The sequence below is a fragment of the Tinamus guttatus genome, unplaced genomic scaffold (assembly GCF_059628265.1).
Source record: "Tinamus guttatus ecotype Peru unplaced genomic scaffold, ASM5962826v1 Tinamus_guttatus_pri_ptg000287l, whole genome shotgun sequence".
Taxonomy (NCBI): Eukaryota; Metazoa; Chordata; class Aves; order Tinamiformes; family Tinamidae; genus Tinamus; species Tinamus guttatus.
Window position 1 is genome coordinate 12915403 of NW_028288821.1, and position 24593 is coordinate 12939995.

Genomic DNA, 24593 nt, shown 5'->3' on the forward strand with positions numbered 1-24593 from the left:
AATTCCCATGCAACCTTCAAATCCCTCCTTTAGTGAATATTCTAAACCACTGTAATTATGTAATAATTATATTCTATGTTATACTGTTTCTTAGGTCAGGATCTTAGAATGGTAATGCCACAAAACTCCTGTGAAGTAGGAAGTCCATTTCATTGATGGTAACAATGATGCAGACAGATTAAACCGGTTCATCAAATGTCCATGTACCAGAAAGAAACTGCTCCAGACTCCTAGAGAATCTTCATGTGGAAAGATTTATTCCTAAGTTTGCATGTGTTCCTTAAACTGCTCCTTCAAAAGTAGGCCTAAAAATATACGATTTTAATGTGAAACTATTCATTTAAATGAATCTCAGGATGGTCTTCTGGTTGAAGTTGTGCTGTATGCATCTATTTTCCTTCAGGGACTGCACTGTCATTCTCCCTAATTACAGCAAATGGTAGTGAAATTCCTTAAGGGAAGTTTTATTTCAAGCATTTTTAAAAGCATGAGGATTTCAAATATCTCATTTGACACTATCCATGCAAGTTAAAACAAATAAAAGTTGTCACAATGAATAAATTAACTGACTGAATTTATAGATTATATTCTCACTCAGTGTTTATTTACTCATCCGGAAATTCAAGTACAAGTGTGAAGTACTGGATGTTGCCTATGTATTTTTGTATCAGCTGCAAGATGCGAAGCATCACAGTCAGGCATGCATGGTTGCATCTAGATGTCAACAAAATAACAGAAGTTTTACTAGCAATTTTGATTTTGGAACAAAACCCTTAAACAATATTTCAAGGATTTTTGCTCATACGGAAACCAGCTCGATAATGCACTTTACTGATATTTTACATATAAACTCATGGCTTTGTGCCTATGTTTTCTTCTAGTTTTGCAATTATGGTTGTATCAAAATTCAGTTATGATTTCAAACTTTCCTACCCCTTCACATTTTAATATCATGTGCACATACTGAATTTCAGAGAACACTTTCTATGTTCTCTGAACATGTACATGACATGTAAATACTTTTGCAGTAAGTACACTTTGGAACAGAATAAACTGCAAAGAAGTGTTCTCTCAAGCAAAATTACAAATTTTTTTAAGATCTTGCCAAGATTCAGAAATGCAATTAAAATCTATGTTGGATTTTAGCATCAATACAATATTCAAGAACAATACATCCAAATACTTCAAAATTTCAGCCTAAAGGCAGTTCAGCAGATAGAAGACAGGCCTGACACAAGCTATAAATAATGCAAAGACTAAGATTGTATAGGTGAGAACATTTGAGAATTTACAAATAACAGAGAGACAGGAAACACTGCTTGATCTAGCACTAGCAATACTGGAAGATACATGAATAGATGTTAAAACATTTTTGCATAAAAAGCAAGTTGAGAGAGAAGCAAAGACTGTTGGGCACCAATTCTCAAAGGAGAGAACCCAAGCAGGCGCTCTGCAGGTGGCGCAGCATCCCCACGCTTCAGACAAAAGGGATGAGAAGCTCCGAACAGAAAGGGGTACTTCAGGAAGTTCAGTACCTGCTGCACAAGGATTCTAACAGCCTGTCTAGGACCTACATTATTTTACTGTATTTTTCTCAATGGGCCACAACAAGAAGAGAATCTCTGTGAACACTAAGTCTCAAGCACTTAATGCAAGGTAATATGTCAGAAGTATATAAATAAGTAGTAAGAGATATAAAGAAGTATACTTTTTATGATGTATAAAGAAGAACATAAAGAAGTATTTTGAATGCAAGAGACACTATTATGTTTGTACTATGGCTAGAAGTGAACAATTATCTGTATTGATAGTACAGAGACGGAGCTACCACCACATTATTTTCAAATGCAAAAGTGCTGTATTACTACAAAGAAGTGATACCGCTGAGCAGACACCCACACAAGGAAACCTGACTTTCAGGGGTGCTCTGTGGTGTCCGATCAGTGATGCTGAAGGTTTCTCCTTCATAATTTATCTTCTCTCGTTACATCCAGGCTGTACATTAGACGCAACCTACCTACAGGACTAGTGAGAGAAGAGATCTCTGCACCTGCCATCACGTCACCTGAGCACCAACTGCCTACTGTGGCCCTCCAAATGAACACGCCCCTCACCAAGTCTCTCAGGTAACTAAAGGGAAAAGTCAACATCATTTTACAAGTCATTCTTTCTCCTGTAAATATCTCATTCCTGACTTTTTGTGTTGATTTTAAAAATAAAATAAAACTCCGTATGACATTTAAAAATTTAAACTCACTCATCTGTCTTCCTAATTCAAATCTCCTACTGCAGCCTTGTAGCACCGTACATAGGTGGTGTTACTCCTATGAAAGATCCAAGGTCACCGGTGGTCCTATTGTCAAGCACAGACCTCATTCACTACCTCTAATCCCTGGAATTTGTTTCATCTCACTATTAGCCATACCAGATATGGCAGAAGTGCAGCAAGTGTCTATGAACAAACAAACACTGTAGCATAATTATGAGTTGCAGATTAATAGAAAAGCAGCACACCAAAAAGCCATGTATGAACCAACCCTAAAAGAACCCCAAATCCTAGGAAACAAGGGTAAGAAACCAACACCATCAACAGTACCCTATCTCTGAAGGAAACTCAGGAGACACCTTGCTGTGAGCATCCCCAGCCCTTTCACCTCGCAAGACATCGGCCAGTGACCTCCAGAGTCCCGATGACCAGAAGAGCCTCAGCTAAAAGTGACTATTACTAGAAGGTAGTAAGGCCTGCAGGTATTTTAATCACCTTAGCAATTCCCTCCTTGCCTTTTTAATTAAAAATTTTGGGTTACTGGTATGTGACTAGCAATGGCTCTTGCCTTCATTTTATCAGATTAGCAAGAAAATACTGGATCCACATATTCCGTTCACTTTTTGTCCACAACAAAATTCTGAATATAACACCACTAAGATATGATGCACCTATTGACCAAAAGGGACTGGTTCTATTTTCTTATCCCAAGTTCTCTTTTGTCTTTCAACCTCAAATGGCTTTCAATCGCTCAAAATTTAGCAAACGCCTCCAGCCATTTTATATGACTGTAAGTAGTGACAGAATTCTGTTCAGTTTTAATTCAAGAACGTAAATCCCAAGAGATTTATTACTGATGTGATCTGACAGGTCAGGATAAGGCAGGAAGGAATGTGCTCATCTTCAAACAGTTCAAGACATCAGTCCTAGGGGCCAATTTTTGACACACTGCTCCCAAAGACTTTTCCTATGCTCAATTCTGGATAGCAACCAGCACTTAACTAGTGATTCGAAAGACCAAAAGGTTGCCAAAGCGATGGTATCTGCTAGGAGGCTAGCAAGTCATACAGTAGAAAATGGTAGTTTATTTGATGGAGAAATAACTGATCCTGGATTATTTAAAAGCAACACATGAAGTGTTACTTTTGACTGGATGTAACGAAATCTGCTGGGAAATATGGAAGAAGAGGCAGATGATGCTAAACAAGGCAGAAATAACGGTGATCCTTCTCACTTCCCTGCAGTTAGACCATTCTCAGAGTTCAGATGCCCTGCATCAGATAGCTCCACACAACTGCACTCAGGCTACAGCCTAGACTACCACTCAGAAGTGGAAGTGTGACAAAGCCTATGGAATACTTCAACGGAATGTCGCTTTTCTCTGCTCTCTTCTGTCTCTTCAGCCTTCCATCCAGTGAGAAAGGCTAAAAATAACATTCCTGCTGCAGATGTTTATCTGGAAGACATACAGGGCAAAATTCTAAGCCATGGATTAAGAGGTTTGTGTTTGCACACTTGTGTGTGTTGCGTGCACGCGCACACTCGCCAAATCCCATGAGATTTCAGGTGCTTTTAGAAGTCTTTATTCAAGAGCTGGTTTGTCACAGTAAGCTTTTTTTTTAATATGAAAGTCACTGCACACTTTCTGAATGTAAGAGCACATCAATGATTTAGTACATATTTTAATCCCTGCTGGAAGTAGAATATGTGTAAAAGGGTTTTTAAAAAATCAAGCATTAGGTTAGAGCTTGTCAAAAGCTTATTGGAACTTGCAGATCCTTTGAGAGCTCACTTTAAACACAAGATTTAAACTCCAGCTCAGTGTTAGTACTTTTCTCTGCCAGTATTATGAAAATATGAAGCCTGCAGACTTGCACATAAAGACCAACATCTGATCAATAATTTTGCATGAGATTCTCCCATCCCTTTTGAGTCACTATTATTTTTTGGGTATTGAAATCAGCTTTCAGAGGAGGCTTTGCTGACAACCAGGGAAGCCACACAGTGCAGGGGATGGATTCACTGCTGGGATTCCATGCCAGCAGTATATAATACTAGTAAGAATGTACCATCTCAGAGTACTGGGAAGCTTCTAAATAACTCCAAAACAATAACTAAGTATTTGTAATTAACTGCACATATAACAGAGCATTACTCCGGGGAACTGTGTAGTGGTGAGGTCTTGCCTGCTAATATAAAACAAACACAGGTTAGGGAAATGCCAGAAGAAAGCTGATTCTTAAGCCTTAAATTTGAACTACTTCCAATTCAGGAAAGAGAATCTAAGCTTTGCAAGAGCAAGTCCTTCAGCAAATTAAACCGCCTTCCCTAAGTGTCAGAGAAATTACTATTAACTATTTGATTTAATTTGCGAACACTGTAGCTTTTAGCAACAGATGTCATTCATTGCTAGTTGTAGCAAGTAGTAAGAAACTTTATCATCCTACAGTAGCTTTTACAAAAGTTTCTAAATCACTTAACTGGATTGGATAGAACTAAGCAACTACCAAAGCAAAATATCTGTATCTTACTTACCACATGAAGAATTTTATTTTCTGTTTCATACACCGTACAATCCTGTAATAAAATAAAACAAACAACAAAAATGTTGTTTTTATTTTTTGGGAAACTTGTGGCTAGTTAATCTCTGGGAAGTATCCTTCCCTTCAACAGAACAAAAAGGCTAGCAGCAATACTAATGTAAAGGAGGAAAAGGAACAGATTTATGACAGTGGGAAAAAAATATTATCAAGCATTGGCCAGGCAAGCCAGGAATTCAGTGACACTCCGGAGCTTGAGATACACAGGTTAGCCTGGAAACAGGCAGAAGTTGGGCAACTTGCGTGGGGTTCTGAAGGCAGCTGCTTCACACCCACCATCAAAAGTTACCCCTTTGTGTTGTTTCCTGTAAAACATGGGAAGGAAGACAACAAGCACAACTGCTACAAAAACATTCACCGCCACCGTGTCTACATTGTGAACTCATTCACTCCACCTGTTGTTTCAAGGGCCTATTTCAACCACAATGAGTAAGAATCACATACAGCCCCGTGCTTGGGAGAATTCCCGTACTCCTCTTGCACTTCTCAAGACACATGCAGAACTGGATGGAAAAAAACACATGGGCTTGCTCGTGATGGGAACATGTCCAGCAAAATGAGCTGCTCAAGCTTCAACTGTTTAAACACTAGTCCATTCCACCTTTCCATGTTAAAATCTTGTTATTAACCAATTTAAGGTCAGCCTCTTAAAAACCTCTTCAAGCATATACAGTTCTAGTTCTAGAGCAGTCCTTTTGCCATTTACCATTTTAAGCATAACGAACCCTCGTACTCCCTAAGCCAAGACTCATAAAGCAAAAAGGGCGCTAAAGGTGTAAATGCATTATAGATGCTAGAATATAACTTGTCCTTCACCAAGTCAATCTCTCCCTTAGTTCCCAAAACAGATCTCGGGGATAAGATACTTTAGAAGGAAAATGCTTAAAATTTGCACTTGATAAGAAAGTGTCTCTCCTTCCGCAGCAACCTAGGATTTTAGTGTCTCTCCTGTTCTCAAACCAACTTCCTCGGCCGCAGCAAACCCGGAGGTTCCGCTAAATCTCCGAGCCCTCCTCAAACCCCGCCGCCCCCTCGGGCACGCGCGCAGCCCCCCTCCCCCCGCCCCGCGCATGCGCACCCGCCGCCGCGCCCGCGGCTCCAGAAGCTTCGCGGCAGCTGCCGCGCGCGCATGCGCAGCGCCCACCCCACCGGGGTGGCGGGGTGACAGCCGCAGTGAGGCAGGGTCGCGCGGCCGCTGCCCCTCGAGCATCCAGAGCAGCTCTACAAACGTCTGCGCGCGGGGCGGGTCCCCCGAACACCCCCCAGAGGCCTGCGAGGGAGGGCATGGCAGAGTGGATGCTCCTATGAGGGCCCGCCGGATACCTGGGATTTACCCCTGGATTTTTTTTCAGTAAGGCCTACTTGCGCAGGTAGCTTACATACAAGTGGACTGATACTTACAGGCATAAAATTACAATTGGGAAATTGCAAAGCATTTCTCAAAATAGGATTGAAAATATGCTGGGGAAAAAAAAAAAGCTTTCTACAGGGAAAGGTTAGATATTTTCAGAATCAGGATATAAGAAGGAAAGATTCACTGCTTTTTATCTTTGAGTAAAATGTAACTGACGGTTAGACCTGAAACTTCCCCTAAAGCATCTCAAGATTCCCTACGTTTCTCCAGGTTTCTTCTTTCTTGGATATTGACTGGGTGGCGCTGCCAGTGCCAGATGCAGTCTCAGATTTGTGTAGAGGAGTTTGATGCTGTTGCCGCGTTCGTTCTGGAAGCGGGTTGGCTCTGCCCACCCCAGGCTTGGCTTAGGCCACTGCCGTGCACCCATCCAGGCCCTTCTCCCCTTACCGCTCCCTGGGGTGCTCTTCTGGGGACTGGGCCATGGCTCCCGAGCCATTCGCCCCAGTGCAAAGGAGGGAAGCAGAGATGACAAACTCACCCACAACTCCAAGCGTTACATTTCTTTTAAAAGATCAGCATTTTGGTATAGAAATTAATTTCTAAATGAATACATTTTAAAAAAATACAGAATATTCAAGTTAAAATCAAAATATTGCATTGAGAGAAGAATTTATATTAGCATTTCATGGTGAAGCAGGCCTTTGATATTTCTTCAGCATTCATACTGTCATTTTCTACAGCACATACACAAAAAAATCAATTAGTTTGGATAGCAATGCCTACGGCAGTTTTCCCTACCAGTTTAACACACTTCAAGCAGCATATCCACCATCTCCTTTTAACCCTCCAAGTACCAAGAGAACAAAATGACTGCAGCAGGGCTTATAGCTTGACTTCACAGCTAACGCTGCTTTCTAAATTATGCCTTTAATTTGTGTGTCAGAAATACAGTGGAAGCTTCATCTTGAAGCTTAATTATTTCAGGTCAAAGGATAGAAGATTTACATATAGGAAAACTGAATTGTACTGTTCTGTAGAGCAGAATTATTTTTTGCTTTATGTATGTTGTATATTCAAGTTTACATTAACATTAAAAATGGTTTTGGAATTCCTTCCAAAGTATTTGGACTTCTTTAAAATTACCTCAGACTAGTTTAAATGAGAAGTTAAAAACACTTGCAATATTGTGCTAAAAATATTTATATATATATAGGTCACGATATTCTTCTGATTTATTTGTTTCTGATACATAGCAATGCACTAGGGATCTCATTAAAAAAAGGATTAACATTTATAGAATCTTGATCCATTTTTCGTAGAAAATAAATAATAGCTACAGTGATATTCTTTCCCAGTCTTCTGTTGGTAGATGACTTGTTAAAAAGTAATTTTTCTTACAGTTTAAAAACTTGGAAAAAACAAGAAGCAGCTCCAGTCAATTTCTCCAGTGTAAAATGGTAACGCACAAAAAGTAGAAAACAGCCCTGCATTCAAGCCAGCTTATACATTACAGGAACATCATTTCATGGGCCCTACACACCTTGGCAATTGTGATATGTTAAAACCACACTTTAAAAATTCATAAAGAAATAGAGACCCTATAAAGAAGAAACTCTGAATAAAATTTAAACTTTGTGTTTGCCCATTTCTCTATATAACTGTGGATATAGGAAAATTAAATTATATTTCTTATTTATGTAACATTAAATACACTTTTGGAATTCACTCATTAAAAAGAATGAGATTACTTCAAATTAGCTCAATGTAGACTGGAAAATACACTGAAGTAACTCATTTTGCTAAGCTTAATTAAGTAAAGGACTTGACCACAATCTATATTTAGAAAATAGTGAACAGATGTTGGATAGCAAAATGTTATTTAGCAGACACAGACAAAACAAGATTAGGGGCCTGACAGATGAAGTCTGCAAAGTTCCTACTGAAAATAACACCCATGTTTTTAACAAGGGAGGTAACTGCTGAATCACAGAGTAGTTGAGGTGGAGGGGACCTCTGGGGTTATCTCGCCGGACCACCTGCTCAAGGCAGGGCTAATTTCAAAGTAAGACCAGGTTCAGGAGAGTATTAAGAGACATCAAAATTCTGCATCAGTTGGAATCTAAAATAGGCAGCCTTTTAAAACATATACTTTACCCTAATAACAAATTATTTAAAGTAAACACGATAAAATCTATGATATCTTCTCTAAGTTTATCTCAGTAGGGCTATTCAAACATGAATAAAGAAGAGAAGAAGCAGGAGTGCTAGCCTTTTGTTGGAAATAAATTAGCCTGAGATGTGATGATGTTCTTTGATAAGATAGAGACAAAACTTTTGTTTAGCAGATGTTTGTCCTTGCAGTTTAATGTACAGATCAAAGTCTCTATGACAGGCTTTGAATATCTTAAATATATCAGAAAAAAAAATCCCTTCTACAACTGTTGAACTTTTCTTACTGTAAAATGAAGTTAAAGAGGGGATATGTTTTAAGAACTAAATTTAAGTCATATTCCACCTGGAATGTACATGTACCAGGTACATTCCCTGGATGTGGTCTTGCTCTAGAACTTAACCCAGTTAGAATTCAGTGAGGTTCCTTTCATGGACTCATTCGCTGATCAAAAATGAGAGATAGTTTGTCTCAAAGGTAAAGCCATTATACTTTGAACATGGAAAACCTGAACATTTGTAAAACTCGGTTCCTGATCTAAAATCACAGTTTTTTTGCCTCACCACCAGCACATCCTGATGGAAGAGCTTACCTTTAAATCAGGATGGCTCAATGCTTCTGCAATGTTATACACAACAACAGGCTGAGAGGGGATCTAATCAGTGTATGTAAGTACCTCAAGGGAGGAAGTGCAGTGGATGGTGCTGGTCTCTTTTCAGTGGTGGCCACTGATAGGACTAGAGGAAATGGCTGGAAACTGAAGCACCAAAAGTTCCACAGGAACTTAAGGAAAAAATTCTTACCAGTGAGGGTGACAGAGCACTGGAACAGGCTGTCCAGAGAGGTTGTGGAGCCTCCTTCTCTGGAGATCTTCAAACCCGCTTGGACGCAGTCCTGTGCCACGTGCTCTAGGTGACCCTGCGTGTGCAGGGGGGTTGGACTAGATGATCTCTAGAGGTCCCTTCCAACCCTAAGCATTCTATGATTCTATGATTCTGTAGTTTCCCTGCTTTTTTTAGTGAAGGGGAGATGATGAGGGATAAAAGAACTAAGTAAATAAAATAGATTCCAAAGGAGAGAGAACAAAAAAAATCTCAACTAGAGATCAGTGCTCTTATACGTGGCATAAGATACAACCCACTGATCAACAGTCAACTGCTTATACATCATAGCATGTATATGCTATGGAAATAATAATATACAACATTGTAATTCATGTATTTCATTTTTTTTAATAAATGATGTCATTTTCATACTCAGAGAAACTAATCAAAACACTAGAAAACTTACCTGCCTATTATATTAAGATTATGCCACGCACATGCAAACAGTACATCCTAGTGAGAAAATCCACAAGGATATTAAGCATTGCCTATATCAAAAATGGAAATGATGTCCCCATTTAGAAATAATTTCACCCTGAGTGCCAGCTGTAAGTTATGTACAGAGAGCATGTTCATTTTGCACAAAATATTCAGATTGAAGAGGTTTGTCACTGAATTTGCCAAATGCATGGCCATGAGTGTTACTTTTGCTCTAAAGTAGACATGTAAAAATTCACATTATTTGTAAAACAAACCATAAACAGCATCTGAAAGGATTCAGGTTTCTAGTTGCTGTTCCTTTCAGTTTGTATTTTTGGCCACATCTAGGACTGCAGTTCTGGTTTAGGTGAGACATCTTGGCTTTCACACATGAAGATCAATTTTCCTCACATTTAGTAACAGCAAATCTGTCTCCCTATGAAGGATTTTGTTTTTTCTACTCTTTTTGGTGCTAAAAGCCCAAACTTGACTCCATTTGTGAGTCACTTGAAAAACTAAATAAATATTTTTCATTTTGAAACATCTTGGAGTTTATGCTACAGATTTTGAAGTAGAGTTGTAGAACTGAGAAAAAAATGAACCAAACTATAAGTGACAGAGGAGAACAGGATCTCCGCTGCCAAGAACAGTCGAATGAATGAAGAAGAAAAGTCAATCCAAACTTAAAAAGATTTTCACCTAGACCATAGGGGGAAACCAGAGCTCTCACAAAGCGCTGCAGGGCAGAATGCGAGTGCAAACTTACAGCACTGTAGACATGTTCGTTTTGCTTAGTCTGTAGATCAAAAATAGTCTCATGTTAAGTTTTCTCTTACAATGTGATCATAAAGATATGTAAATAAAATTCCTACAAAGGAACTTATAAAACTGAAGAGAGAAGAAGGATCTTTGTTTTGCACTGCAAAAATACATAAAGGACAAGGCACACACCAATATCTCTGAAAGAAAAGAAAGCTGAATATTGTAAGGATAATGGCAAAAATACAAGCAGCTAAGGCCAGGCCCAACACATCTGGTTGCCCCTCCCCCCCCCCTTTTTTTTTCTCGTTTTGCAAGAACTAAAAATAAATTGAGAAAAAAAAAATCCTGAAAGCTCTGATAAACATACTGCTCCAGGAAGCCTTTTTGATTTGAGTGAGTTCCGTGATTGGTTCTCTGTGAGGGTGCAAGAACTGGGCCGGCACAGGGTAGAAACAGGCAATGGAAACATTTATTTTGAAGGCAGTACCAGTCCAATGTGCTTAGAAAACTACATGGTTAGCTGATCGTTTTTCTTGCTTCATTTCCGTCAGCACTACCTTTATCTTCCTCTTTCATTTTATTCCAATACCTGCTCTCTTCTAAGCTCTCTGCTTGTTCCAATAGCACTATTTTACCTTACTGCATTTTCATCTAACCACAAGGAGAGAAGCTTACCATAAATATTTACTAAACTAGTTTCCACGTAGTCTTTCTGTATTTGTCACCTCTTGTCTTTAGACACTGTCAGATACTGACATTATGTGTATATTATATAGCACTAGAGAACCAGAGAAATTAATTTTACGTATCTGTGGTGTACTGTATTACCACTGGGCAGGGAATGGCAGTAGTAGTAATACCCACATTTCCTCCAGTTTTGATTCATTTACTGCTATGAATATTTCTTGTTAGTCAGTAAACAGTTTTTATGCAACTTCCAACTGGCTTGGCGACTCGTTAAGGTAAGAAAGCCATAGTACAGGCAAAGAAAGAATCTGTGGGTATTGTTGGAACTAGTCCCTGGAAGATTTTCATTCAGTCATATTATAATCTGTAATAAATTGATGGTAGTAATTAAGCTATTTGCTACTGTGGTTTTTCTTTTAACATCAAGCCTTATACTCAGAAGATGACTATTTTTACCTATACAGTACTATTTTTACCTATACAGTACTCTTCAATCTCTGCAGGCACATGAGGGCAAATGGAGTCCAAAAATCTTCCCATCGCTCGCAGGGAAAGCGAACACATAGTAACAGGTAACTCGAACAATTTTGCTTGGGAAGTGAAAACAATGCTTTTATTATTGTGATTTTTCAGCAGCAATGTGAAGAGGACTTGAAAAGAGCAGCAGATTAAGCATTCCTACCTGTTGCACAATGGTTGTTAGTTCCAGGCACAGTTGAACAATGTTGTTTTTCAGCAGTGAATATTCTGTCACGCTGACAAATGGAGACCTGTCAGAAAGGTAGAGGAGATGTGTACAGCGTAAACAAAACAGAATTCCTGTTTACAGTATAAGAGGTATTTAAACAGACTCATGGCTAGTAAATTTGTTTTCATAAAGGCAAATGTAATTGGGTTAGTTAAATATTTCATTGCTTAATCGAGGGAAAAAATCCCCAAATAATCTACTTTCCAAGAACACAACTGTACTTTTTTTCCTTCCCTTGGGAGTCTTCAAGGACACTACAGAAAGCATCTGCTGTATAGACATTAGTTGTACTGCAGAAATTTCAATCACCTAATCATGACAATCCCCAGCAGAAAATTACATGACTTTCATGAAGTATGCCTTTGAAACGAGATTCAAAGTAGGTAGCAAGAATATAAAATGGATTTTTACAGTAGCACAAGAAGTTATCATTCTTGTGGAAGGTAAAATAGGATGCTGCTAACAATTGCAAGTTGTCATGATTTTTTAATGACTTTTTTTTTCAGAAGACAGCATTTCCAGTGTGACACCATTCTTCAGGTAGCACCTTAATTCAGAGAGCAAAGTAATGCTTAGTTAGCCACTGAACAGCTTCCTACACACAAGGGTTTTCTTCAGGCTTTTCAAATTCTGACTGAATTCTGACCCCATTTGAATTTATAAGAACTGACAAGGTCATAGCCCGAGAGAATATGACTGCTGGCATTAGGTTAGGAAGATGTCACCAGAATTATGCATACGCTGTGAAAGAGGGTGATTTACTCTAACTGTGATTTCTAAGGTGCCATTTATGTATCCGTTCAGATTCCAGATAAAGCTATTCATTGCCATAACCAAAGAGACAGAAACCAAAACATAAATTCTGTATTTTGGTTTCTTTCTACAGTCAAAATTTTAACTACATTTATTCAGAGAATTATTTGTAATCCAATTCTCAATTCATAAATCAAAAACAATAGCGGTCATGGATCATTCACCAAAAGCACAACTGCAATTAAGGTATCCAATCAGTTGATAAAAACTTTAATAAGAAACCTTTCCTTTTCAGAGTAAGCAAGTGCTATCATTTCTCCTGAATGCTATTTAACTGATATAGTTCAATTCCAGCTTCCCTTTTTTATCTTTTTCTGGGTGAAGGGCGGTTCAAATTGCATAACCCTTTCTTACTTCCCTTCCTTTCTGATATGGCCAACGATGCTACCACTTGTGGCAGTGATTTGTCAGCTTGGAATTGCACAGAAGTATTCATTTTGCACAAAATGATATCAATCTGAAAAGAATCTCACCAAGTAACACGAGAAAAATTTAACATCCCACTGCTAGGAAAAGCTAGCACAGTTTGACTGCCAATATTTGAGAAATTTCCAATGCAGAACTTGAAGTTAGAATTCCAAACCAATATTAACCATTCCCAAACCAATATTAACATTTTAATATTAGGAGGGAAAAAAAAAAAAAAGGAGAGGAAAAAAAAACAACACTGCAAGCAAAAAAGAAAGAGGAAATGCAGGAGATAGCAAGAACGTGTAAAGGGATAAGAAATACTAAATTACCTGTCCAGCCAGGCTAGTAAGTTCTTGGCAGCACCAATCAGGTCAACTACAGAGGTAAGAAAGTCATTTGGCAGTCGTCTGGAGGCCCTGCCATCGTAATGGCCACTCCTCCTTCTACCCGTTATGAAGTTCTGAAGGTTTTTGGCTGAAGCGTTCAGCTTGTGAGAGAGTGTTCTCAGATTTTCAGTCTCCAAACCATAATTCTGAGGAGAAAGAAGAATATACAGAATTAAGTGAAATACTCCGTTGTCAGCTATGTGAACAACCCTGGGGTTAAACATTGTAAATTTGATTTGCCTTTGACAAAGACTAAACTAATGTGGCTGCATGGCGTCAGACTAAACAGCAGGCTACTTTTTTTTAGCTTGTCAAAAATGTACAGTCCCTAAACCCCTTGATGTCCAACAAAGTCACTGACGGAAAAGTGTAAGGAGTCCTTACATGCTGGCTGTCAGGGTCACCCCCGTTTCGAAGATGAGGCAGTCCAGTTCACCTATACTCCTTGCTGTGGTTCGAATTTAACCAACCACTTGGGGCATCTGTTACCGCTGAGGTTAGGTTTTAAGCAGTTCCACTGCATGGATCTGCTCCCCAAGGCTTGTGTTAGTTCCTCTTCTAGACTGTAAAGACTTAACCTTCTTAGCAGAACTTGCCCCTTTTTTATGCTGTGAACAAGGTATGGCTTATATAGCCACAATCATCTAGGCCTTCATGGGAAAATCCCTTCTGGAACCCTGTTTCTGTGGTGAACAGCTATTCTGCAGTGAAACATACGATGAGAAAAGTCAAATTAGGTCAGACCGGAGACCTGCCTCCGGAAGAAAACGATAACAGAGCAGGCATGTAATAACAGCGATTAGCAATGCACAAACTTCAGCCAGTGACAGTGTCTTCATATTTAGCAGTCCCTAATGGAATTTCCTCCATCCTGCTAAATCTGATGGGCTGTTTTGAATCTACACAGAGGTTTTCACACTGAAGTCCCTTCTGCCCCATTATGATTGTCTCTTCATCCATGTCTCTGTGTCCTTTTATCACCCAGCCAATTTCCCACATCGACACCGGCAACAAGCACAAAGATATCTGAGTGCAAATACACTAAATAATTCACTCAGATTCACATCGGAAGCCTCAAGTAAACTGAATTGATTCCAAGTCTTGCTGCCACAACAGCATGCAGTATTTGCAAGAATTTAAGTTAGAATAAAATCCCAACTATTCAGTTTACTGTTCAAAAGCACCTAAACAAAATCAACGTTCAGGCTATGAATGGATTGATCTCTATTAATTTCAACGAGGCACATGCTATACAGTATATATGTATTATAGAGGTTGACTGATCATCCGTATCACATGGTAATTTTCTGCCCAAAATTAATTCTCATAATAGAGACTAAAGAACATTAAACAATATGCAGTCTTGATGAATGCTAATAGAGATATTCCTACACGGAAGAGTTGTTTCCAACACCAAAAGGAAAATGTACTGAATGATCACAAGTGTATGAAACTGGTTGAATGAACTCATACAAAATAGAAACAAACATTTTAATAAAATTGTTTTCTAAGTTTGAACCAGTTTTGTGTGTTGCTTAGGTTCAGGCCCTCTCTGCAAGCACTTCTGCTGTGAAGAGTTCACCCTTTGAAATAAAAATAGTAAAAAATAAAAATAAAATCAAACCCATCCCCCCCCCAGCTTGGAGTGCATCTTATTAGGAAGAGAAACACCAATGTTGCTGGTCAGCTTACTACGAGAGACTTTGGTTTTAAAATAACTGTAAATACTAAGGACAGAATTAATTTGTTTCATTATTATTTGCATACCTTATCTAAAGCATCACAGTTGGTCAGTGAAGCTTGGAAGCATCAAGCTTGAGACTGAAGAGTGGAGCAAATGAAAGATAAATTGGCCTAACGGCAGCTGAGAATAGTTCTCTTTAGCTTTTCTACAAAACAAGTATTGTACAGTAAACAACAGCTTCAATAAAAAAAGGCTGTTTTTGTAAAGCTTATAGTTAGGCAGCAAATTGTACTTGATATTAGTATGCCATCTGCTTAAAATCTACAGCTTTCCTTTATTAAACCTCTAAGGAATTCCCTCCCTCGCCCTTTTCCCCCTCAGCTCTGCTTGGGGCAGGCAGATGCAGAAGTGGACGTTTCACACTGTCTGCCCCAGCGGGCAGCCTGCGCCGGGCAAGGCTTTGATTCCCCTCCGCAGGTGCCTGAGCTCGTACACTCAACCCCACGGTATAATGATGATAAACCAGAACCTCCTGCCTTTATTTCGAAGTCCAGACTTGCTTGTTCCTTTGGCAACAAGCAGAAACTGCTTCTGCCAATAATTCTTTATTGGATAAAAGCTCTAGGAATCTGACAATTTACTTTCTAGAAAACCCTAGTAGGAAATGTAGACAGCACTAACAGGAGTGGTTACTGAACGTGAAGATACCTTTACGTGGGAGTAAAGGCCTGAATGCCAAGGAGGGAGGGCTAGATACTAGTAGCCTGTTCCACAGGAGCAAATTTTATATTAAGTCATCGGAAAACACATAAAATTGAACAAAAAGTCCACCTACTGAACATACTCTTTTTCCTTAAGCATTCTTAATTAACATTCTAACAGTAACCTTAATCAATGTCAATATAAAAATTCAAAATATAGCCAAACATAAAGTATGTCCATAAAGATAATCAGGAGATGAAGTTATTCAGCACAGTAAGAGTGCTGATGCAAGTGAGTGATTTAGCTAAGATTTTGTAAGATACAGCAAAGGGAAAAAGATAAAATATTACAGAAGTGACAGTGAATCAATACCTCTGTAGAAGACTATTCAATGCATTGGCCTAAATTTAAGGTTTGCCTCAAGGCTCAGATAGTCATTTTTTAAATGAAAAGGAGAAACAAGTGTAAAATGGAAAAACGAGATGTTTAAAAATAGTCTGGGAAGTGATCACCAGCTCCGAGTGGCTCCTCGCGGTTCGCGGCACTAGAGCTCATGCGCCGTGAGGCTCCGCGCACCCGGCTGCGCCTCGCGCTGCCCGCAGAGCCCGCCAAGGCCACGGCCCGAGGGAGCGACGCTCCTGTCAGTGCTCCCGAGCCAGGCGCTGAACCGAGGGGGTGATGGGGAAGGAAGAGAGCGCTCCAGAGGAGAAAACAGCAGACCGGCAATTAATTACACACATACGTATGAACTGCTTCCGTTATTCAAGCACGCTGAATGGGCATGAAGACAAGGGTGGTAGAAAATTGTGGTTTGTGGTAATAAGTAGGTGGGTAGCCTTATTCTGTACATATGATATGCAGACTATATATATATGCAAATATTTAAATCTCTTCTAATTCCTGTAGGCATCTCATGTGTATGATGCTTACCGAGCATCAGTCTCAAACCTGCCAAATTTAATGATCATTGTGACCATAGCAAACTCAGTTTTTACAGCTATATTCAGCTGTGCTCTCAGTGTTAAGCACCCCATGGAAAATATGTGCCTGAACCTGTAAAATTCTCTTTTCTACCAGGTGATTTCCTTCTCTGAAGGATAAATCCTAGATATAATTCCTGCTTTAAAAATAGTCCCCAAATCTCTATTAAGGGTCAAGAGAGTAGCATTAATATACACGATTATTTTTCATATCAGGAGTAGGAAAACAAAAACAAACACCACTGACATTTGCTCCATTTTCCATTTTCATTTCATGATGCCTAAGCTTGTTAAATAGTCATTCTTCCTAAATATACTATATTGGTGGCAATGGGTGTAGCAGGTTTAGGTGATGAATACAGAATATTAGTGTGACCCCAAACACTGTCTTGCAAGGAGAACTACACTGCCACGGAATTTGGCACATTATAGCAAAATGTGGATCACGAACACTGCTCACTGAGAACAGAGAGGAGTCGCCACTGTAGGAGGGGAAACTGCTGTAAGAAAAGCAAAAGTAAAAACTAAACTTGAACGTGAAACGCTGTGGCTGGCAAATCTATTAAATGTTTACTTAAACTTTTTCACACAAAAGCAGTGTTCAAACAGCAAGATAATTTTTATGTTTCCTTCATGTAATATATGGCAGTATTATAACCTTCTTTTTTAAAAAACAGTAAGTTTCACAAATCTCATCTGCTTTGTTCAACGACAGAGTCATTCAGGAGTATATTTTAGGTTGGAGCTCAGCAATTCCTAATGGCAAATCCAATGATAGGAGTTGGAAGAAAGGGTTTCAGGAGGCGAAAATTAAATGCAAATGTGAGATCAGAGCCAGTCTGGCTTTTTATAGTGAAATATAATTAGCATTAAGGCCAAGGTGGAACTGTGCTTAAAGTGACACTTGTTAGTGAGCTGCAAAACTACGTTAGATTTAAAGATAAGTCTGTGTATTGTCTTTTTTAATGTTAGCAATTTTATCCTTCAAGCAAATTCCCTTACTTTCCAATCCATTAGAGGGTTCCTCTGTACCCCTAAGTTCCCTGCACCTCTTCAGTTTGAGATGTTCACCTCACTGTGGTCAGCTAGTGGTCAGCATAGAACAGAGGCAAGAGGAAGGACAGGCTGTCCCCAGGGCTGTGGCAGTTGATGGGGTTTTTTGGGAAATACAGAAAAACAGGTGGCTGTTGTCAAAAGTGCTAGAACAACAGAAGACTAGGGACAGGAAAGGGTTTTGGAACAATTTGAAATAAACAGTAGTTTTCACTAGCGAGGTCAGAGCAGATCTGACTAATGAAGTTAAAGGAAAGAGCACAACTCAGACTGAAATCCAGGCATCTGTAAGTGTACCATGGAATGGCATTTAAAACACCACTACCTCATACATCAGCTTAAAGAATCGCCACAATTTATCAGCGTGGTCCAGTGAGGGTAGCTGCAGCTGCCAGAGCTCAGTTTCGGACAGCAGGAACTCAGGACTGCTCAACAACCTGCCCAGTAACTATGCCCTTGGCCTGTCCCTGACACACACGCATGCCCAGGCCCATGCTGCTCTCCCACGATCCTCCCAAACCACCGGAAAGCAGCTCATCCAGACTGGGCACTCTCCAGTTTCCCAGTTGCTTTAAGCTGTTGTATCTGTGAGCTGGCCTAGACAGATACCGATGGTATGCTGAGCTGACACATAGTGAGCCTAATTAGGGACTTGATTTGTTGAGATAAAGAAATCTTCAGGTAGATTTTTCCCACTACAGACTGTGTTTTGACCAGCCCAATCTCAGGTAACACAAGCTGGCCTGAAGTTGCTGCTGTGGGGCCCTGCACCCTCTGATGCGGCTCTTAGGAAAGCTCTGTCCCTCTCTGCTCAGAAGGCCCTTCTGGGCTGCTGGCTTCGCCTCTGCTGGGCCTCCCGTCCCCTTGGGCGAGCACCCACGGACCTAAAACACCCAGCAAAAGCCTTGCAACCCAACCCCTGCAACGCCACGCTCCGAGCTCACTGTGCTGGGAAAGAAAATGCCCAGGAAACAGCTCTGGGCTTGGAGGAAAGGCAGCAGGCCGGGGAGGACACCCCAAGGGCTGCATGTGGCCCAGCTGCCCTGGCCAGCGGCTACAGCGCTGTGCAAGCTCCAGCCCTGGCAACGGCTGTTCAGGCCGGACGGATAGTTCAGGCTTTGAACACTGACCTTCATTAAGTGCCTACTCAGGGAAAATGGTAAAAGCAGTGCTAAACCAGGCAAAACCATCCCGTCTAGTATTCCTTCTAAAAGGAAGATCTTACAAGCTGAAGTAGTAAATTGAAGAGGAAAAATAAATTTTTCATGTAAATCAGAGAAGAACATTTTTCTTTAAAAAAATTAACAACGGTTTTTACTATTACTTTTAAAATACTAGAATTAGGTATTAAGCCTTAGTTCCACAGAAAATGACTCATTTTGAGTATTTTATCACAAATTGCATATAAAGTGCTAGAAAATCTAAACTGGTATTCTGTGTGAACAGACCTGATGTAAATTGGGCTGAAAGAACAACTTATCAGCTTTTAATTAGCATTTTGAATTTGATAAAGCTCTGCTGGAATTGTATATAAATAGAAAAAAAAACTTAGTCTGATAACAGTTACTCCTTTGGTATCATTAGTGCTTTCTATACTATAGGGCGTAAAGAAGACCTGTACTATACTGGGCCTTCCCTGCCTCCTTAACTGGCCTATCACTTATTAAAAAAATAAAAAAAATAAAGTAATAAACACTGTATTGAATACACTGTAAATCTGGTCCTGCATGGGCCTTCGAAATGCCTGCTGATCAGTGTCGGTAACCTTGGAGCTGAGGTGTTTAACACAGCAAGTACTAAAGAACTTAAAAGAATCTGCAAGTCAACTTCGAGTGTGATGCCAACCAGCTAGCAAAAATACATCCAGTATCATATGACTCATTATGCGAAGTCTGGAAACAAAACTTGACACGTTCTCAATGGTAAAAATGGCACAAAGATTATAATGAAATGCCAGGTTTGACATGCCTAATGAAAAGATAAAAAATATCTAAGAAACAGCAAAGGTGTTTTTTAAGGAAACCCTATGTTAGATGTAGTTCATGCAGTGTCAGGCTTGTCACTTCACAGTAGTGTCTTAATTGAGTAATGCTCATAATCACATTCACTGTGAGCTCAGGAATGACACATCTGAATAATAGCCAACTGAACCCAAAATGACCTAATTCTCAGAATGTCTTATCACAAAACCCACTTCTGCACAATTTAAGTTATCTTTCTGTAGTAACTGTCTAGTAGAATTACTATTATAATAGCTGTTCCCATTACCGTATGGCAAAGAAATGCTGTAGCATGCACCTGAGTATACCAACACAAAAAAACTACCTATTCTGAAATTACATTAAGATCATTTTACCAGCTTACAACAGGAACCTAGTTTGCTAAATAAAGTTCATTTTCCTCTGCATTAGGGGAAAAATGTGTGTGTGTGTGTATAAGAAAGAAACAATGCAATACAAATGTGAATCATAATACAAATAATAATCATTGTACCTTTCTGAAGCAAGTTATGTCACAGTTCTCTTGCCTCTCGAGACTATATTTTGGAACTTGTCACAGTGCTTCTAGACACTTCATACACCTTTCTATTGTCTTGTAAATAGATACATTAGTTAAGTAGATAGTGCTACAATTAAATATATTCAGTTTCTAATTAAGGTGAAATCTTTAATTATATTCTTTACTTCCAAAAGAAACCTTAGTATTTCCATTGTCATCAGTACATATAACCTAGCTGAACATAGTAAGGTGCCTTCAAAAAGCCACTGTGTTGAAATGAAGCCATGTATTTCCCATTTCAAGTAGGAATTAGACAGAAAAATAGTCGTCATATTTAGTGACTCATCTCAGATGCATGAGCAACAGATCTGCATATTGCCACCTCTTGATCATCTTCCTATGTATCTCATCATCCTATGTAGTCTTCAGATACTTAGAAGCACGTTACCTAAAATGCATGATCTAGCTGACACAGTTCTCCATGTAATTTTTGGTTAAAATTAAAAAAAATCCACTATTCAGTTATGGAAAATACTTATTGACATAATAATGTCAAATACGAAGAAACTGTACTTTTACACCAGTAAAAACATCTAGATCATAATATTTGGTGCCAGATGACTTGGGTCAGCAGTCTTAAAAGTCTGTCCATTTACAGAGGGCTCATATTGTAATACCTCCCAAATACATACTTAAGGATCACGCATTCCTGAGCTTCTTGGCTGTGTTCAAGGGGTATTGCAGCTTTATTTTTCCATGCCTTTTTTTTTTTTTATTATTATTTCATTTATTTCTGCTACTCTTTTGATTTTTTTTTCTTCTAAAGTTTCTTTTTAATTCGTAGTCACACTTTTAAATGAAGCAATCAGCAAATACTTGAGATATTTTTCTGTTTTTAAATACAGAGTTGTCTAAATGTCTATACTTTGCTATCTATCATATATAAACTTATGTTTAATAACTATTTAAAACTGTTACCTACGCTGATGGCTTGTACTAGGGACTGTAGAAAAATGATGATTTAAGGTTCTATTAAGCCATGGGCAATGAAACTCTTTCATTTACTTGTAGAAAAAGTAAGTTTCATATTGTCAAAACAGCTAACTGATTCTTTTATGAACATTTCCATAGATATTTTTCATTTATCAATGCAGAAAAACAATGATTTAAATGTCTTTTAATTTTCTTTTAGATTTAAAGGTCATCATGAACTGTTGTAAACTAACACTATTTGAAACGTTTTCTTTTCTAGATCAAAACGTCCATGACAGGCTTAGTGTGGTCACTTACAATTCAGGACCATTAACAGAGTTATTCCTGTGGAAGCAGTGAGCCATAACTTGCAGAACCAGCTGATCTATGGTCACATAGTGCTGCAGTCCAAAACACAGAAAGCCTCCACGGCTACTCCTTTGAACTTGAACTGCAATCCCTCCAAGCACTTCGTAACTGCTCAGCTACTGAATTTCTAATTCCTATTTTCTGCTCTACTCTGCCTTCACAAACAGCTTGGAAGTGAATATTCATTTCATCAGAAAATGAATTTCTGTGTTTCAAACAGCAATTATTAATACTTTCTTGGGATTTTTTTCCAGCAAAATCTTAATACTGCAGCAGTACAAAATAATTAAACCATCCCATAAACAGACTAGCATAAAGCAGAGCATGTTCTGCACAAACCGCACATTATTTGTCCTCTATCAAGCTGACATCTGTGCATATCTAATGGTTTCAATGTCAACTCTTAAAAAATACCAGTAGGAAAATAAAGCTGTGGCAGCATTTCTTTTATGATATGCACAAAAGCGAGACCCAAGAGGATGAAAAAAGTTAATCTGTTTTGTGACTTCTTTTCATATCACAACATAAATTTTTCTCAATTTATTGCTATATTGTGGGGAAACGGAGGGAGCCAGCTCGTCTTGTGGCCTGGCTCTGGCCTCCTCCCGGCCTGCCGTGCCCTACAGAGGCTCCTCTGCACAGCCCGGCCCGTGAAGGACCTTCCCCTCCAAGGGCACCAGGAGGAGCACAGAGGGGACAAACAGCGGGTGGCACCAGGAGCCCCCAGGTCCAGGGCACCTCGGGGGGAGCCAAGAGGCCACGCGCGGCTCAGCGGCCCTTTGTGAGGCGCTCAGGACACCTTCGCAAGGTCCCTGCATCACCAGTGATGTCACAGTGCTGCGGGGACAACCAAGGGCCCCGTTGCCGGGGCTCATTGGCGCACACGCCTTGCAGAGAAGGCGCAGCCATGGCTGTCTTCTCTGCGTTAGTGTGCGCTTTCCTATGTGCTTTTGCACAGGGGATGCCTGTTCCTAATGAGAGAGAGGCTTCACCATCGCGTGAAGGTGCGTACTGCAACGGGAAACCTCCTCTGCCCACTGATGTTTGCTAGGGTTGGATTGTCGAGGGTCCCTCTGAGGCTGCCCACACTGGGCACACAAGAGCATCTGCCCAGCCTCGTCCCAGCACTGCTGGGTCCTGCTCCTGACAGGCTCCTGCTCCCCTTCTCCCCAGTGCCGAGGGAGGGGGCATGAGAGCAGAAGCAGCTCCACTGAAAGGAACGGGGTGCGGGAGAACAACGGGGTGTTTCCTCAGGGCACAGCACCAAACCGCTCCAGCACACGGCATCCCGCACGGGGTGGGATGCCCCAGGCCCCGGCTGCAACGCGGGTGCTGCTGCTTGGGCTCCTCACACTTCAGCCCTCCTCCTCCTCTTGTCCTCCCCCAGCAGCACGTTTGATACCAACTCTGATGTCTGCCCTTTATTTTGCAGTCATACTTCCCAGTCCCCTTGAGGATGTGGACTCCGGCATGGGGACTCACGCCAGGTGGTTCACAGTGTTGAACATTGTGACCATTGGCGCTCCTGTCCCCTTCATTTTGTTCTCCTTGTGGCTGTGTTGCAAGAACAACTGCAGGAAACGAAAGTAACGTTTAAAATTCACCTCCCTTATAAAGTGATAAGGTGCAAAGGAGGTCCCAGTGCGGCCATCCCTAGTTTGGCCTCTCACAGGATCAGTCGGGGTCCCCCCAGAGCGACTCCCTTCTAGTGCTGCCCCCAGCGCTGCCACCCTCCTGCTCCACGGCTGCCCCTGCAGAAAGAGGGGCGGGAAGGGAGAGCCACTGCGTGCAGGGGAGCCGACAGCAGCACTCAGCAGGCTGCAAATGCAGCAGCTGAAGGACTCCCAGCATTACTCATAACCGGGTTAAACCCAACTAACTACCACCCTTCTCGGGGCCCTTTCCTGCCAGGCGACTCTCAGGGCCAGGCAAAGCCCAAGCTGGAAGCACAGAGACCTTGGCTTCAGCCCCCTTAAAGTCAACAACTACCATTCTGCCTTTCAAAAGGACAAGGAAAACCTCTCTGTGTGATCCCTAGGTCTCCTGAGGAGGAGGTTGAGGCCCTGCTTCAGCAGCTCCTTGGCCACTGCCGAGAGGTGAGTTTGCTTCTGTCCCTGGGACGCAAATCTCCACCCAAACGTGTCCCTTCAAACCTTCCTCTGCTCACACTCCCCCCCAGCACACAGCTCACCTGCTGGTGCTTTATTCCCAGCACCCGGACCATCAGTACCCGTGCTCCAGGTGCGCTTCGCCGAGCCCCGACATCCTAGAGCTCGGCAGCACCTGGGAGGAGCAGGAGGCCGAGTCCTTCGGCGGCCTCTTCCTTTCATCCCTGCCGCCTTCCCCGGCCTCCGCGGATGCTGCTCTCTGGGCAGGTGATCACCCCCACAAAGGCAGCTGCCCGTTTGCCTGGTTGTGCTGCCCCCTCAGGATGGTGCGGCTCCGGGCACCTCTTGAGGAGCTCACGGCAGCTTCTGCCGCTCCTTTGGGGCTGCGCCCACAACCTCTGCTCCCATTTCAGACCCGTGACCGGGGAACCCCCCAGGCGCCTAGCGCCAATTAGGCCATAACATCTGCCTGCGTCCAGAGCCGGGCGACCCCTGTGAGCAAGAGCTCGCGCCGACACCAGGAGGGCCCTGTCCCTCCAGCCCGCCCGCCCACGCTGAGCTCCTCCATCTCGGGCTGGCGCCACCATCGTGCACGGCCACCTGCTCGGGGCACCCGGGCAATAAGGATCCAAAGGAGGCCCAGCCCGCTTGGCCCAGCGCTGGTTACTAGCAGCAGCTCTCGGGGTCTCTCCCACACCGGGACTGGGGGCACCGGAGCCGATGAG

General features: G+C 41.1%; 1 protein-coding gene across 1 annotated transcript in view; it reads right to left on the reverse strand.

The window, feature by feature from the left end:
* The window catches only part of LOC104574551 (connector enhancer of kinase suppressor of ras 2-like), a 206311-nt gene that overhangs the window by 67044 nt on the left and 114674 nt on the right, over positions 1 to 24593 (reverse strand). Inside the window, exons 3-5 of the mRNA XM_088527601.1 lie at positions 13445 to 13647; positions 11826 to 11913; positions 4802 to 4843 (exon numbers count right to left, since the gene is read on the reverse strand). Of these exons, the coding sequence (XP_088383727.1) occupies positions 4802 to 4843; positions 11826 to 11913; positions 13445 to 13647 (333 nt within the window). The remainder of the gene's footprint in view (positions 1 to 4801; positions 4844 to 11825; positions 11914 to 13444; positions 13648 to 24593) is intronic.